General features: G+C 37.7%; 1 protein-coding gene across 6 annotated transcripts in view; it reads left to right on the top strand.

Annotated features, from left to right (window-relative positions):
- Window positions 1-15,521, top strand: part of PDILT (protein disulfide isomerase like, testis expressed) — a 70,146-nt gene that overhangs the window by 13,436 nt on the left and 41,189 nt on the right. For 5 of the 6 annotated variants that reach the window (XM_074207132.1, XM_074207130.1, XM_074207131.1 and 2 more), the window contains one exon: window positions 11,019-11,225. The exons of the other annotated variant lie outside the window; for it this stretch is intronic. In XM_074207132.1, coding sequence (XP_074063233.1) covers window positions 11,019-11,225 — 207 coding nt within the window. The remainder of the gene's footprint in view (window positions 1-11,018; window positions 11,226-15,521) is intronic. 6 annotated transcript variants of the gene reach the window in all.

Here is a 15,521-nt window from a genome sequence, read left to right as displayed (position 1 = left end):
TACCATTTTATTGAAATTCTACTCACAAAAATCATCAGTGACCTTTAAATGACTAAATATGAGAGCTTTTCTTGGTTCTTAACCTTGATCTTTCTGAAGTATTTCACATTCTTCATATCCATCACCTTTTCTTGGCTTCCATAGCATTCTTCTCCCCTTTGTAGTTAGATGATAATTACTTTTTCTCAGGTTCCTTTGCTTGTCCATCTACACATTCTCTACTACCTACATTCTGATATCTCCCAAAAATCTTTGCTAGTCCCTCACCTTTCTATACTGTTTCCCTAGTGATCTCATTTTGTCTATTCAGACAAGTTATCACTTCTAACTTTCATGCAGATGGCTACATCTATATGTGTACATACATGTATCTATGTATATTTATCTATATGCACATATATACATACATATATACACACATAAATTTATATGTATATATGCCTTTATTTCTCTCCCCTTAACTTTAGTCCCACCTTCTTCAACTGCTGGAAGTTCAAAATCAATATATACAAAATGTACCTACCTCATCATCCTTTTAAACTTTCTTCACTTCTCACGTTCTTTATTTTGTTAGAGACATCTCCTTCCAGTCACTCCAGCATGGTGCTGTCTTTGACTTTTTCCTCTTACTCACCTTCTGTATCCAATCAGTTGCTAAGCCCTATCAATTCTGTCTTATATCTGTCTTGTATCTATCTATATGTTTTATATCTATCTCTTTTTCACTCACAGAGGCACCATCCTAGTTCATCATTTCTCATATGGATTGGCACACTAGATAAAACACTGGTCCTGGAGTATGTAACATGAATTCAAATTTGGTTTCAGGCACTTACTAGCCCCATGCCTGGATAGATCACTTAACCTCAACCTACCTCAGTTTTTTCAACTAAAAATTAGGGATAATAATAATAATAACACTTAGGTTCCAGGGTTGTTGTGGTGTTATTTAAGTGTTAGTTATCATTATTTTCATATTCTACTTAAATCTTTCCTCACCTTTCTATACTGTCTCCCTGATGATCTCATTTCATCCATTCACACTTCTAACTTTCATGCAGATGACTACATCTATATGTGTGCTTGCATGTCCATCCTTCTTTCTTGCCCATCCTTCATGTGTTTTTCAAATTAATCTTCCAAGCTACCATCACTGCTCACAAACTTTCAGTAACTATTTTCACAGTAAAATTCCTAGGAAAATGTTGTCTAAACTATCTTTGCTTTCATTTCCCCTTCACTCATTCCCCACTTAATTCTTTGGAATCTGACTTCCAACATCATTATTCAACTGAAAACCATTCTTTCCAATGTTCTCAGTGATCTCTCCCTCCTTGTTCCCTTTCCCAAATCATATTAAAAGGTTGAATTCCCTAAGGGATGACTGCCCTAGATTCACAATACTCTATTGATTTGAATTCCTATAATTATAGCTCATAGGTTTTCATCCCTAACCCCAGTTCCTGTACATGTGCAATGTTTTGAAATGATGTAAAACACTGAGTCAGCTACCAACAATAATCAGCCATTTGACACAATGAACTCAAAGCAAAGGTGTTTACAGAAATATTAAAATGTGATTAATAATAACAAAATATTGCTCCTTTATACCTGTTACATACTCTTTCCCAAATAAACAAAGGATCAGTAAGAAAAATGGACATATATGTAGATTATAATCCTATGGAGGAAGATGCATTATAAGACTTCCTTTCTTTCTCTCCCCCCTTCCCCAATACTTGGTATACAAATGCCTGGGGACATACACATCTTCAGGTGAAAAATCAAACTGTCCTGGGTAAAATTCCTTCATGTAGGACAACTACAATTTTCTCAATTATTCTTTGCAACACATAGCACCTTCCAAATCTACATCCAAACCCCCCCGCCTTCAAAAAGAGAATCATGTTAAAGAGCAAAGTTCTGGAGATGACAGATCTAGGTTCAAATTCCATCTATGATTATTGATCCCTTTGTGGTCTTTGGGAAATCATTTGACTTCTATATGTCTTGGTTTCCTTATCTGCAAAATGAAGAAGACTTGATGAATACGGACTCCCTTCTAATCTATAAACTATGAACATAATGAATCTTTTCATTGGTATAAGGTGTTAAAATATTTTGGGGACTTTACTTAAAATAAAGGGAAAAATTAATATGTAGGGACATGAGTTTGAACTAAATGATTCATGGCTTCTGGATGTAGCTCAGTAATGCGCATTTTCTGTAATAAATTTTTATTAAGAAGCCCTTGGGAAAAGCTTGAAGACAACTTTGGCATATTGTGATCTCTATGAATGCTATACATAACATGTTTTAGTGTCAGTTTAACATCAAAATCTTTTATTATCCAAGAAATCCTTTATTATTTTTAATTCATTTATCCTTATTCTTATGATTTTAGCACTTTAAAAATGCTATCTAATGTTGAACACTATTTTGAAGTTATGCAAAACATTGAGTCAATCATCTCTACAATCACTGGTATTTTCTCAGGAGGCAGTGAGGTTCATCTCCCAAAAGTCAATCACAACCTTCAGGAAAACAACTAAATTCATTTTCAACCTTTCATTTCCATAGCATTCTTTCTCCTACTCCCACTTATTTGTCCTTCTTCTCTGTCATGTCACATCCCTCAGAAATGAGAAAGAAGGAAGCAAAGATGGAAGGAAGAAGGGAAGAAGAGGAAAGGAAATGGAAAGATTATTTTTAAAAGAAATTAAATAGGCTTACAACTATCTCCAAAGAGGTGTTGGACTCCCCCAAAGCACTAATTACTTGGAACTTCTAGAACATCAGATGAACCTTATCCTATGGACTTTAAGTTTATAAGGAGTGCAGATAAACTGAAATCCACAAAGAATAAACAGTTTGTTTGCTCAAAAGAAAAAAATAGCATGTGGAACCTCTTATAGGTGCTTAGGAGCACTACTGGGCACCAAAGATATCCAGATAAGCTCCAGATGTGCCATCTCTGAGCTACCCTCCACCCCAATTTGTATACATGGGTTAGTTCCACTAAGAGTACCAGTACAGATTCAAGGTAATCTGACTCTTTTACTTTCTATAATTTCATAAAATAGACTCAGGGGGGTGGGGGAGACTCAGTTATCAGAGGTCCCCTAAACAAACCCCCCTACACAACTGCTAAACCAAATAATCTTTTAAAAATATCTTCATTTCTATTGATCTTTCTATAGATTTTAATATTGATGATTATCATCTTCTCTAGGATTCTTGTTCATATCTGGGTTTTCATAACATTGTTTTCTCTTGACTCTCCCTTTGTACATCTGGCCATTCCTTCTCAATCTCCTTTGTTGTATCATCCAAGATTCTATCTTGGGCCCTTTTATTTTCTTCGATCTCTCTCTGTCTATGTCTCTGTCTCTCTGTCTCTTTCTGTCTATCTGTCTTTCATCATATCAACTCCTGTGTGTTCAGTTATAAGTTCTATGCTAATGACTCTCAGATCCACTTATCTAGTCCTATTCTCTCTTCAAATCCATATTATCAAATATTTTCAATTGTGTCCCTTAGCCATCTCAAACTTAACATATTTAAAATATAACTCACCATCTTTCTGTAAAGGCTACCTCTTTCCCTAAAATTCCTATTTCTATTTAAGATTATCACCATCTTTCCAGCTACCCAGATTTGCAAACTCTAGCTCTTTGCTCTCCTTCACCTTACACATTCAACTGGTTGCTAAGTCTTGTCAGTGCTGCCTCCTCAACATCTCTCCTAAATGTTCCCCCATGTTTAAAAAAGTTTAATAAATTATTTTTTTCCTAAATTACATGTAAAATAATTTTAGCATTTTTTTTCAAATTTTGTGTTCCAAATTCTCTCTCTCTCTCTCTCTCTCCTCTCTTCCCTCCTTCCTATTGAGAGAGCAAGAACATCTTAAAATAATGCTGTTTCTGAGTCCAATGTTCTCATAGTTTTGCTCATTTCACTTTGCATCAATTCATGTTAAGCCTTTTTTTAATGATATGCAAAAATATTTTAAACATTCATCTTTTTGAAAGTTTTTGAGTTATGCCATTTGAATTTTACCATCCTCCCTTCCCTCCCCCATCCCCATGGCAGTGAACAATTTGATTATAAATTATAATTGTGCAATCATGTTTAACATATTTCTATATTAAACATGTTGTGAAAGAAGAATTAAACTAAGGGGGGGGGAAGACCATGAAAGTGAAAAAAATATGAAAAATTTTTGTTTCCCTCTGTTCTGTCTTCCCCCATTTGAATTTTTCTTTCTCTGTTCTCCTTATCCCACCTCACCATTGTTTTCCTTCTGATTGCTAACTGTCTCACACTGTCCTTTCTTTTTTTTCCCCTATTACTTCCCCATTAGGAATGTTTATAATTTGCTCTTTGAACCAAATCTATTGAGAGTAAGATTTACTCAGTATTTACTCTCTCCCTTCTTCCCTTTACTATAATAGGTCCTTTGTGCCTCTTCATATGGCATTAATTATACTCTAATGCCTCCTCCTTCCTCTTCATGCTTCTCCTTTTACCTCATTTGGCCACTCTCCTACTCTCCTGGCCTAGACTCTCATCACCTTCTGTCTGGACAATTGTAGTATCCTTCTACTTGGTTTCTACTCTTCCTCTTGTCTCTACTATACACAGCTACTTACGATTTAGGTATTTCTTAAAAACAAAGGTATCATCACATCATCCTCCTGCTGAAGAAACACTATTGGCTCACTCTTGCCTCCAGGGGGAAAAACCCCACAAACTCCTCTTTGAAATTGAAAACCTTTCACAGTCTGGTCTACTTTTCCAGACTTATTATAAATGAATCTCTTTCATATACTTTCTGTTCCAATCAATCTGACCTACTTGTTATAATGTGCACACAACATTCTATCTCTTATGTCTGTAGGATCATTAATCTACATCTGGGAGAAACATCAGAAATCACTGAGGCTAATGACCATTATTTTATAAATAAGGAAACTAAGATCTAGGGAAGGTGGACTCACCTGAGGTGACACAAATAGTAAGTGGCAGAGGAGCGACCACAGCCTAGGGCTTCTGAAAGCAATTAGTACTCCTTTTTTTTTTTTAAATTAGTACTCTTTCCACGAACTGTGTGTGCTTACTTTGCCTTTGAATACACCTTTCCTATGCCTGTTCACTCAATTACTCAGTTACTCAATTCTGCTTTGTAGAATCCTTAGCTTTCTTCAGAACCCAGTTTTAATGCCATCTTATACACAATGATTCCTGAAGCCCCAGCTGCCAGGACCCTCTCCAAACTATCTTTTATTAACTTTATGTGGATTTTATATTTGCCTATAAATGCTTATAGTTCCTCTGATAGGAGGTAAACACTTGGGAAATGGAAACTAATTTTTTTAGGTAGATATCTGACTTAGTGAAGAGAACACTAAACCTGGAGTCAGGAAGACTTGAGTTCAGATATGGTCTCAGATATTTACTTGCTGTGTGACTGGGCAAGTCACTTAATCCTGTCTGCCTCAGTTTCTTCTTTCACAGTATGAGCTGGAGAAGGAAATGGTCAACAACTCCAGGATTCTTGCCAAGAAAATCCCAAATGGGGTTATGAAGAATTGAAGACTGAAATAAATGAACAATAACAACAACAAATACTACACATAATAAGTAGTGCTTGTTAATTAATTGACACTCTATTACCTTTAGATTAAATATAAATGCAGATTCCCTGGGTAGCATTTATAAGCCTCCCCAATCTGGTTCCAAACTACTTTTCCAGACTTCTTGTACATTATTCCTCTTCATGCTCTTAACCCTATAGAATCCTATTTGTTCTTGATCTATATTGTTTATTTCTTATATGGAGTCACATAGGCCTTGTCTGGATTACACTCATCCTGATCCTGCAGATTCCTTATTTTCCTTCAAGACTCAACTCAGATGCCACCCCCTCTCTAATACCCCCTCTGTTGTTTCCAGTTAGAAGTGTTCCTTTTTATCATAGCATTTTCCAAGAATACTTTTTCTAGCTCTTTCTCCCATCAAACTTTATTTCATATTATACTTATATCATTTTCTCTCCAGTCAAACATAAGGTTTTTAATGATGGTGGTTGTATGTCTTCAACATATTTTTTTTTGGTATTCCTGGGGTTTAGGGCAATGCCTCAGACTTGATTTCTTTAATAGATCTGAGAGCTTAATAATATGACTGTTCCTTTCAGAAGTGCAAATTTTAGTCCTTCTATACTTCTTTCTGTGTAATACTTATCTATGTTGTTATTCAGTTGGTTTTCATTTGTATCCACCTCTTTGTGACTCCATTTGGGGCTTTCCTGGCAAAATACTGGAGTGTTTTGCCATTTCCTTCCCTAATTCATCTTACAGATAAAGAAACTGAGGCAAATAGGGCTAAATGACTCACCTAGACTTTCACAGTTAGTGTCTGAGGCCAGATTTGAACTCAGAAAATGAGTCTTCCTGACACCAGGTATGGCTTTCTATCCATTGTACTACCTAACTGCCTTGGTGTTTATCTAAGTCCTTCCATGAATCCTACACAGGACTTCCACCCAGTCAACTTGCTTAGAAGCTTTCCTTTAGATCTTTTTATATCCTATGGATATATATATAGAAGATGTGGGTTATTCTTTGGTTTTCCTTTCCTCTTACAACATGACTAGTCCATCTCCTTATTCAGCCATCTTTGATGGTATATTTTATGCTACTTTTTTTCCTATGCTGAAATATATTGCAACCTATTCACAGACCCTATGGACTTCTCTATTACTTTGGGAGAGACTTGCAAATTTTATTTCTTCATGGACTGTTATATTCAAGCCATATGGAATCATCAGACAAACATTGATAATAATAAATCTTTATTTCATATAAAAAGTAGACATAATTCAAAACATCATGTAAAATCATCAAAGCAATACAGGTCATTTTCTTCTTTTTAATCCATTGCTATGTTTGTCCAAAATTTCACCTAATATTATAACAGGATCTGGACAGCCGTCATTCTTCATCAACTTAGTTTTTCCAAAGTTCATGGGTAGACCATGATCTCTTATAGACCAAATCTCTTATAGGACGTTTTTGCATTGTTCTGGAGCTTGATTCAATCAGCAACATGTCTTCTGCAAAAAGGAGCAGGGATTCCATAGGGAATCCTTATTTCATTTATACTCTTCAACAAACAGCCTCCAGAAGTAGTCAATAAATTCCCTCCCCCATACATATTTTTGTTTCATGACTTATTTTATGTTTTGTGTGTTCTTGACCTCTTTTTCCTGATCCATCCAGATCATTTTGTTTGACCAACCCTTACCCATCTGAATCCAGAGAGATTGGTCTTGAAAAGGAAATCTTGAGAGGTGATTGCAGAATAGGGCAGTGGGTGAGGAGGTAGCGGTTGACTGAACATGATGGATGGGAGGTATCGAAAGCAATGATGATGATAAAGCAGGCAGGGGACTGAAATCGATCACAGAGTAAGGAGGAAGTTTCATTTTTTTAATTCATTGATTGGCAATGTAATGGAAATGATTATTCACTTTCTGATGCTGTTATATAAGTAGCTGTCCTGATTTGAGACCCGGCACATGGTTATTATCCTGCCAAAGAACAAAAAGATCTTATAGAAACTGGCTTTCTGTTGGACTTGCAATTTGTACCCAGTAACTGAGGCAATTTGTACATTTTTCTCTCTGTGCCCAGATGAAAAGGAAATTGATAAAGATAAAGTGTTCTGGTTTCAAAGAGAATCAATACTTTTTTTCTGCCCCCACCCCCAACCCACTATTTTGTGGACACTTGGATATAAGAGGGAAATAGACTAGTGTAACTAATAACATATATACAATGAATGGCCAGGCTATCAGATGAAAGAGAAACTATTTTTCCTTTTCAGCTTCCAATGAGGCATGAATAAACTACCAAATGGAATTATGAGTCAGGGATCAGGTTTTCCTGGACCCTTTTCCCCTCATATTCTAGGTCTGGGTTTTCCACCCCAGAGTATTGATAGTGCCCAGAGGCATCTCAAAGAGCATCTACTGACTTGCTAGACTTCTCTCCACGGTGGACTGTCTCTAGTCCAACCTACAATACTGGCTCTCAATATTCCTCTTCCTGATATAGGTCAACAGAACCATGTTGTGTACATGTATACATCTGGGGATGCACAAATTGGGTTGATTACTCTAAGCCCAGGACCTCAACTTTGTGATTTTTCAGGGAAGAGAAAGGAGTAGTTGCAGCAAGTTGCAATGGAAGGGGAAAGATAGATGATTCTGTGAGAACCTGAGCTTGAGCTAATGACCATGTAAGAGCTTGAGGCAAAAGGACTGGTATTAAGACAATGACATGGGGCGGCTAGTTGGCACAGTGGATAGAGCACTGGCCCTGGGGTCAGGAGGACCTGAGTTCAAATCTAGCCTCAGATACTTAATGATGGTGGTTGCATGTTTCAGCATATATTTTTTTTTTTTGGTATTCCTGGGGTTTAGGGCAATGCCTCAGACTTGATTTCTTTAATAGATCTGAGATCTTAGTAATATGACTGTTCCTTTCAGAAGTGCAAATTTTAGTCCTTCTACACTTCTTTCTATGTAATGCTCATCTATGTTGTTATTCAGTTGTCCACACCTAGCTGTGTGGCCTTGGGCAAGCCACTTGACCCCATTTGCCTTGCAAAAAAAAAAAAGACACTGACTGCCTGGCCCCATATCCCTTCTCCCTTGGCACAAACACAACTAGGCTTCCAGGAGTTTTCTCCCCTTTCAAGGTTTCTGCAGATTTCATTCAAATATATACTTGGGAGGCAGTTGCTTGTCATTCTCCTAGGGATGACTTAACTAACCAAAGATGCCTTTGGCTCAGAGAGACTGGATCTGACAGTGAATTCAAGACACTCATTCCCTGGGAAATTAATTGTCTTGTGACTGAGGAATGAATATCAGTGATCTTTGAAAGATGATGGGGGGGAGGGGAACAACCACAAAATGGAGAGTTTTATCAGGATTCAATCATGCCAGAGACAGCATTTCACACACCTTCCCTTCATTATGGGAAGGTCACATTAGAATATCACCACTTTCCATTTCAGTGAGGAAGTAATAAAAGACTCAGGTGATAGTTGAAATTTCTAAGGAAGAGCATTCAATGACCACAAAGGGCACTCAAGTGAAAGACCTTGAGAGTAGTCCTCTCACTAGTCTATCTCCAGTCAATACCCAAAGGGCCTCCCTAGGTCTTAGGTGTCTGTCTACTCAAACTTTTGATTATTTATGATATAAGCTATCAGTCTCTGCTTTTGAGTAAGTATAAAATGCTTTTCTTTTTGATCCTCCATTTCCTTTGCTGGCTCCTCAGATCAGATGCTCTTCCCATAGGTGTTTTTCAGAGTTCTGTACTAGTCCCTCTTTTTTTATCCTATAATACTTCGCTTGGTGATCTCATCATTGTTCATGGATTTAATCCTATCTCTATACTGGTAATATGATTCTTAAATCTACCTATCCTACCCAAACTCTCCACTGACCTCCAATCTTGCATTTCCAACTGCCTTTCATTTTAAACTCATTATGTCCAAAACTTTCACCCTAGGCCTTCCTCCCTCCCCCTTAACTTTCTTATTACTGCAGGGGGTAACACCATCCTCCCCATTTCTCAGGATAAAACTTAAGGGTCATTCTGTGTACCTCACTTTCTTTCACCCTCAATAATCTGTGTTGCCAAGACTTGTCAATTTTACCTTTACCTCTGGAATATGCCCTCTTCTCTCCTTGCCACTGTCAACACTGTGATGCAGAGCTCATTATTATCTCATGCCTGGACTAGGTGTGTGTGTATATATATACATATATATATATATATATATATGTATATATATATGTATATATATTGTAATTATAATTGTAATTGTAAATATATATGTAATAAATAATTTATAATAGCTTATTTGTGGGTCAGTCTGCCCCAAGTATCTCCCACTCTAATCTGCCCATCATTCATTGACCAAAAGGATTTTCCTAAACTACAGGCTCCTCTTAATGTGACCCCTCCTAATCAATAAACTCCAGAAACTCCTTATCTTCCAGTATCAGATACAAAAGTTTTTGTTTGACCTTTAAAGTCCTTCACAATCTAGCCCTTTCCTATTTTTTCCAGTCTTCTGGAACATTAATTCCCACCATGTTCCTTTCAATTTAGTGATACTAATCCCCTTGCTATTCCATAAACAAGACATTTTGTCTCTTGACTTCTGGCATTTTCTTTGGCTATCCATCAAACTTGGATCCATCAACGTTGTCCATTGACTTCCCAGGTTTACTTTAATTCACAAATTAAGTCTCATTTTTGACAGGAATACTTTCCCAGCTCTTCTTTATTCTAATACCTTCCATCAGATAATTATTTTCTATTTATCCTGTGGATGATTTGTGCATATTTGCACATATTTGTTTACATGTTGTCTCCCCCCCTTTATTTTATAAGCTACTTGAGGACAGGAGGTATCTTTTTCCTTTTCTTTATATCCTCAGCATAATGACTAGAACATAATAGGAACTTAATAAATATTGATTGATTGATAGGCATCTACCCATAAACACCAATCCTTTGTTGTTCATTTCTGTTCAACTCTTTGTGATCCCATTTGGGATTTTCTTTGCAAAGATATTGGAGAGGTTTGCTATTCCTTCTCTAGGTTTATTTTACAGATGAAGAACTGAAGTCAACAGAGTTAAGTGGCTTGCCAAGTTCACAGAACTAGTAAGTGTCTAAAGTCAAATTTGAACTCAGGAAGATGAGTCTTTCTGACTCCAGGTCCAGTACTCTATCTATTGCATCATCTAGCTGTCCTAAACCAATTCTAAGCAGTATATATACTTATATATACTTGTCCATCTGTACCTACATGTTCCCATTTTTGTTTAGGGACACCATAGAAGATTGCTTCTTATTCCTTGCATCTCTCTCACCTCTATAAATTTATGCCTCTTCTTTGTCATTTTTCTTTCCTTGTTTCCCTTTCAGATAATCCCCTATCAAGACAATCCCAAAATCTGATAAAGGAAATGGGCAGAGCAGTGGATATAATGGGAAAAGAAAACACTGGAGTCCTGTTTGGCAAAGTGAACATCACCTCCGAGAAGTTGTTAGAACAAGAGTTTGCTATTAAAGATGTCCCCATGGTGAAGCTTTTTGTAGAAGGTCAAAGACAGCAGCCCATTGATTGCAGAGGTAACTGGTCTCAGTCCCTTACTTGCAATTCCTTGCTCTGCATGGAGTCTTGTTCTCTGAGAGAACTTGGTTGAGGGAAGCAATAGCTGAGCTAAAGGAAAGAGAGCTCTCACTCAGCCCCTTAGGCCATTAGCCTAACTGGGCAGGCCTCCAAGCTATACTTTGGATCCAGTCTTTTGCCACCAAGTCTCATCAAAGCTCTCTGTTACTTCAGCTGGCCAAGGAAGTCTGCTGACATGTAGTGCTGGAGGCAGAGAAAAGAAAGGGAGGGAGGGAAGGAAATTTTTTTTTTCCTCTAGAGTCTGTTTTCTTCCTACATCCCAAACTCCTGTTGTTATGCTGAGCTCCTTTTAGCCCCTTTTGTTTTGCAGCTTGTGATGATACTGACAATTCATTATGATCCCAAGAGTTTCTGGTAAACCAAAGGGAACACAGAGTTTTAGAAGAGAGATGCAGAGAATAGAGAAACTCCCAGAAAGTCTGGGGCATTACTGAATTGGGTCTAAACATAGCCCAGTGGGAAGAATATCAAACTGAATCTGAGAACACCTGGACCCTAATCCTAGTTTGGCATGAGAGTAAATTAGCTGGATTACTTTGATGGCATTTTACTCTACCCTTTTCCCAGTTATTATCTTCTCTAAAAGGAGAGGGTTGGACTAGGTCATTTCTGCCATTTCTGTCCCTTCTAATTTGATCTTTCTTTGAAATGTGGAAAGAAGGCTGGACTTGAAGTTAGCTTTCTGAATATTAGTTTATCCTTCCCTGTAAAAATGGGTCCAAGAATATCCACTATACTTACCTCACATAATTGAAAAAAGGGATCAAGTGAAATACTATACAGAAAGCATCTTATTATTCTGTGAAAGGGAAAACTTTTCTTTCCTCAATCTTCCAATGATAAGAACTAAACTTCCCAAGGGGAGTTGGACAGGGAAGATTTGAGCATGTTCGATCAGGATGGGTTTTTGATTGCTCTCCATATATGGATGTTCTAGGTCTTGGTCAGGTATGAGGATGACCTTTATTTTCGGGGTTTCTGGAGACCGAATTTCATGGTCTTTAGCAAAGATAGTAGTGGGAGAATGGGGATTGGGAGAAGTGGTCAGTAGGTTCCACAAGAGGAAGAAATGACTTTGGTGGGACAAAGGAGATTGTAATGGGGATCCTGCTGAGGAGCTGATGATTTTTTGAAGGGTATGAAAATCAAGGGGAAATTTCATTAGTAGGAATTCTGACAGTGAAAAGCCTAGATTTGGAGTCAGCTAGAGCTGTTTTGGAATCCTGCCTCTGCAGTTTTTTCAATGTGTGACTCTGGGCAAGGGACTTGCCTTCTCTGGGTCTCATTTTCCTCATTTTGATGACTGAAATTGACCTCTCAGGTCCTTTCAAGCTCCAAATTTATCATTAATCATTAATTAATCCAAATGGATTGTTAAGAATAGATTCTGACTTATGATCTAATCCATGAGTATAGAGAGAATGTTACAAAGTACACAAGAACAGACCAGAAACAGGGGAGACAGGATGATAAAGTGGAAAAGAACATTAGTTCACTTCAGGGTGTTATTGTGAGGATTAAGAGATAAAGGACTGTGAAAGCTTTGCTATTATTTTCATAGAGTTAGGCATTCAAGAAATATGAGGGGCAAATACCCCACAATATAGTCACTAGGCCAGAGTTGAGGCTACTACTGATCCTTTGATATCAGGTACCGTTACAGAATTATTGGAGCCAGAAGGTGTTTCAATGGTCATCCAGTTTACTTCTTCCCCTTCATTTTACAAAGGAGGAAATTCAGGCCTAGATAGGTTTAATGGGACTAAATGCTGAAGATCAATTACACAGGTAATAAATATTAGAGACAGAACTCAAACTCAGGTCTTTTGACTAAAATGTATCTTTTTTTTCCTGCTACATCTGGCAAAGAGAAACAGTGCAACTTCCCTCCAAACTGACAGATAACTTCTCTATTTCTCAGAGTTAGGGTGGATAAGTGTGGGGAAATTCTGGATCCAATGGTCAGCCTGATCTTGTTTGCTGAGCCACCCCTCTGGCATTTTTTGAGTTTGCCCTGGTTTCAGGCAAGGTTGCTTTCCCCTCCCCTCTTGTTTCCCAGACATCCCAGAGTGAAGGAAACATCCAGAAAACAAAGTTGGGTCGAGAAGTCTCTGGATTTTCCCTAAATAGTTCTCCAAACCCTTTCTTCTCTGTTCTTAATAACAATTGTTGTCTGACTTGTCCATGCTTTATTGGAAATTCCCCAGTCAAGGCCCCATCCTCATCAAACATTCCTACAACATCCATCATATATCAGACCTTTCAGATTGCAAAGGTGTCTTTGACACAGAGGAGTGTTGCTGGCTGATTGGAGAAACTAGATCAGCCTTCACCTCTCTTCCCCCTCCTTTTAAAACATTAAAAGACAGAATACACTTAATGTCCAATGTGTAAGAGAGACAAATTTCCATAGGATGTTGGAGAATAAAAAGATACTGTTTTATATTGAAGGATGAAAAAGATCAAGGAAAGATTTATGATCTTCAGCTACTCTCTTTGTCTTAGGAATAAGATGTTACAACCCCTATACCTGCATCCACCCAACTGGAAGGGAACCTGCCCCCCCCCCCCCCCATCTCAAAGCTAGAATTCTGGAACTGGGATGAAACTTAGAGAGATTGGAGCTGGTAGTTTAGCATCTACTTCAGTTCACTGAAGTTCTCTTGGTAGTCAGCAGAGGGCAATAGTTTCATATACCAAAATTGCCAGAACAGTTACCAGTCAAAAATGAACATTGTCCAGGTTATGTAAGAGGCAGAGCAGACGCCATGATCTACATGACAGCAGAGTTTTGGGATTTCTGAGGAGTGAAGGGTGGAGAGGAAAACTGATTAGATTGCTGAGAGAATAACCATTATTCTAGTAGACCATTTATTGAGGGAACTTGTCATCAAGGAGAGGGCTCGTTTCTTCTGAAAGCTATCTGCCTTATAATTAAAGTTAGAAAATTTCATTCTAATATATTTACTTCTAGGCTCAGGATTTAAATAGAGAGAGCTATTGGTGAGGAGGGATCATATAGGGAATTTTTAAAAATTCCCCAGAGTGGGCAGCTGTATTTCCCATCTTCCTATAGACTTAACTCCAATGATTAAGGACTATATGCTATATGGGAGGACAGAAGAGGGGAAGAACTGAGACTTTCCTTGAGGGCATCAAATTTGACTGTATTCTTCTCAACTAGTCTAGACAGCCTTTTGTCATCCATTCCTTCTCTCTGGGACAGCTAGGTGGTAACAGTGGATAGAGCACTGACCCAGAAGGATGGGAGTTCGAATCAGCCTCAGACACTTGACACTTACTAGCCATGTGACCTTGGACAGGTCACTTAACTCTGATTGCCTTTCATCCAGGGCTATTTCCAGTCATCCTGACTTATATCTAGCCACTGAACCCAGATAGTTCTGTAGGAGAAAGAGACTAAGCACAGCCCCACCTTACTCAAGTCCAATTCATGTATTTGATATGTCATCACCTCCTTGATGCCATGGTCTTCTTTGAGACTGAAAGACAAACATTAATTTCTTCTCTCTGGGAGTGGGGACCTGAACCTTGGACCTGTTTTCTTTTGTCTAAATTTGTCTAAATACAGAAAGCAAGGATATTGCAATTTTGGAAAAGTGGATGGATTTGGACAAAATCTGTGAGACTAGATAAGGGAATTTTGAAATATTTCATCTCTGAGACCCTTCTATGAAATAGAGTGACTTGGAATTTATCTGTAGGCTATACAATGTTAGAGGCATGCTAAATATTTCCAAACCTTATTTCATTTGGGGATCTCTGGAATGTAACTAACACCAAGGAAGATGATAGAAATAAGCTGGGAATTGGAACACCTGGGTTCTAGGCTCAGCTATGTCATCAAACAGCTGTATGATCTCGGGTATGTCACTTAATATCTCTGAACTTCAGTTTTGTCATTTACCAAATGGGAATAATATTGTCTGATCTAACCAAATGTATATCATAAAAGCTATCCAACATTCTTCATGGGATTGTATGAAAATACTGTGGACAATTTAAAAGGAAAGTATTATTAAAACATAATAGGTAGATGGAGTTTTGTACTGCTCATTTAAAAGACCCATTAAAATAGTGCTTATTCCTATAGTGAAACATCTTTGTAGAGATTTCCATGAATAAATGAGAGAAAGAAACAACATTGAGTCTAGGAACTATGCAAACTTCCATGAGATCTCTGTAAATCATTCACGATGAGTTTCTGGCTCAGT

Source organism: Macrotis lagotis, chromosome X (assembly GCF_037893015.1).
Source record: "Macrotis lagotis isolate mMagLag1 chromosome X, bilby.v1.9.chrom.fasta, whole genome shotgun sequence".
NCBI classification, from domain to species: domain Eukaryota; kingdom Metazoa; phylum Chordata; class Mammalia; order Peramelemorphia; family Peramelidae; genus Macrotis; species Macrotis lagotis.
This window is presented reverse-complemented; position numbering and strand designations above follow the sequence as displayed.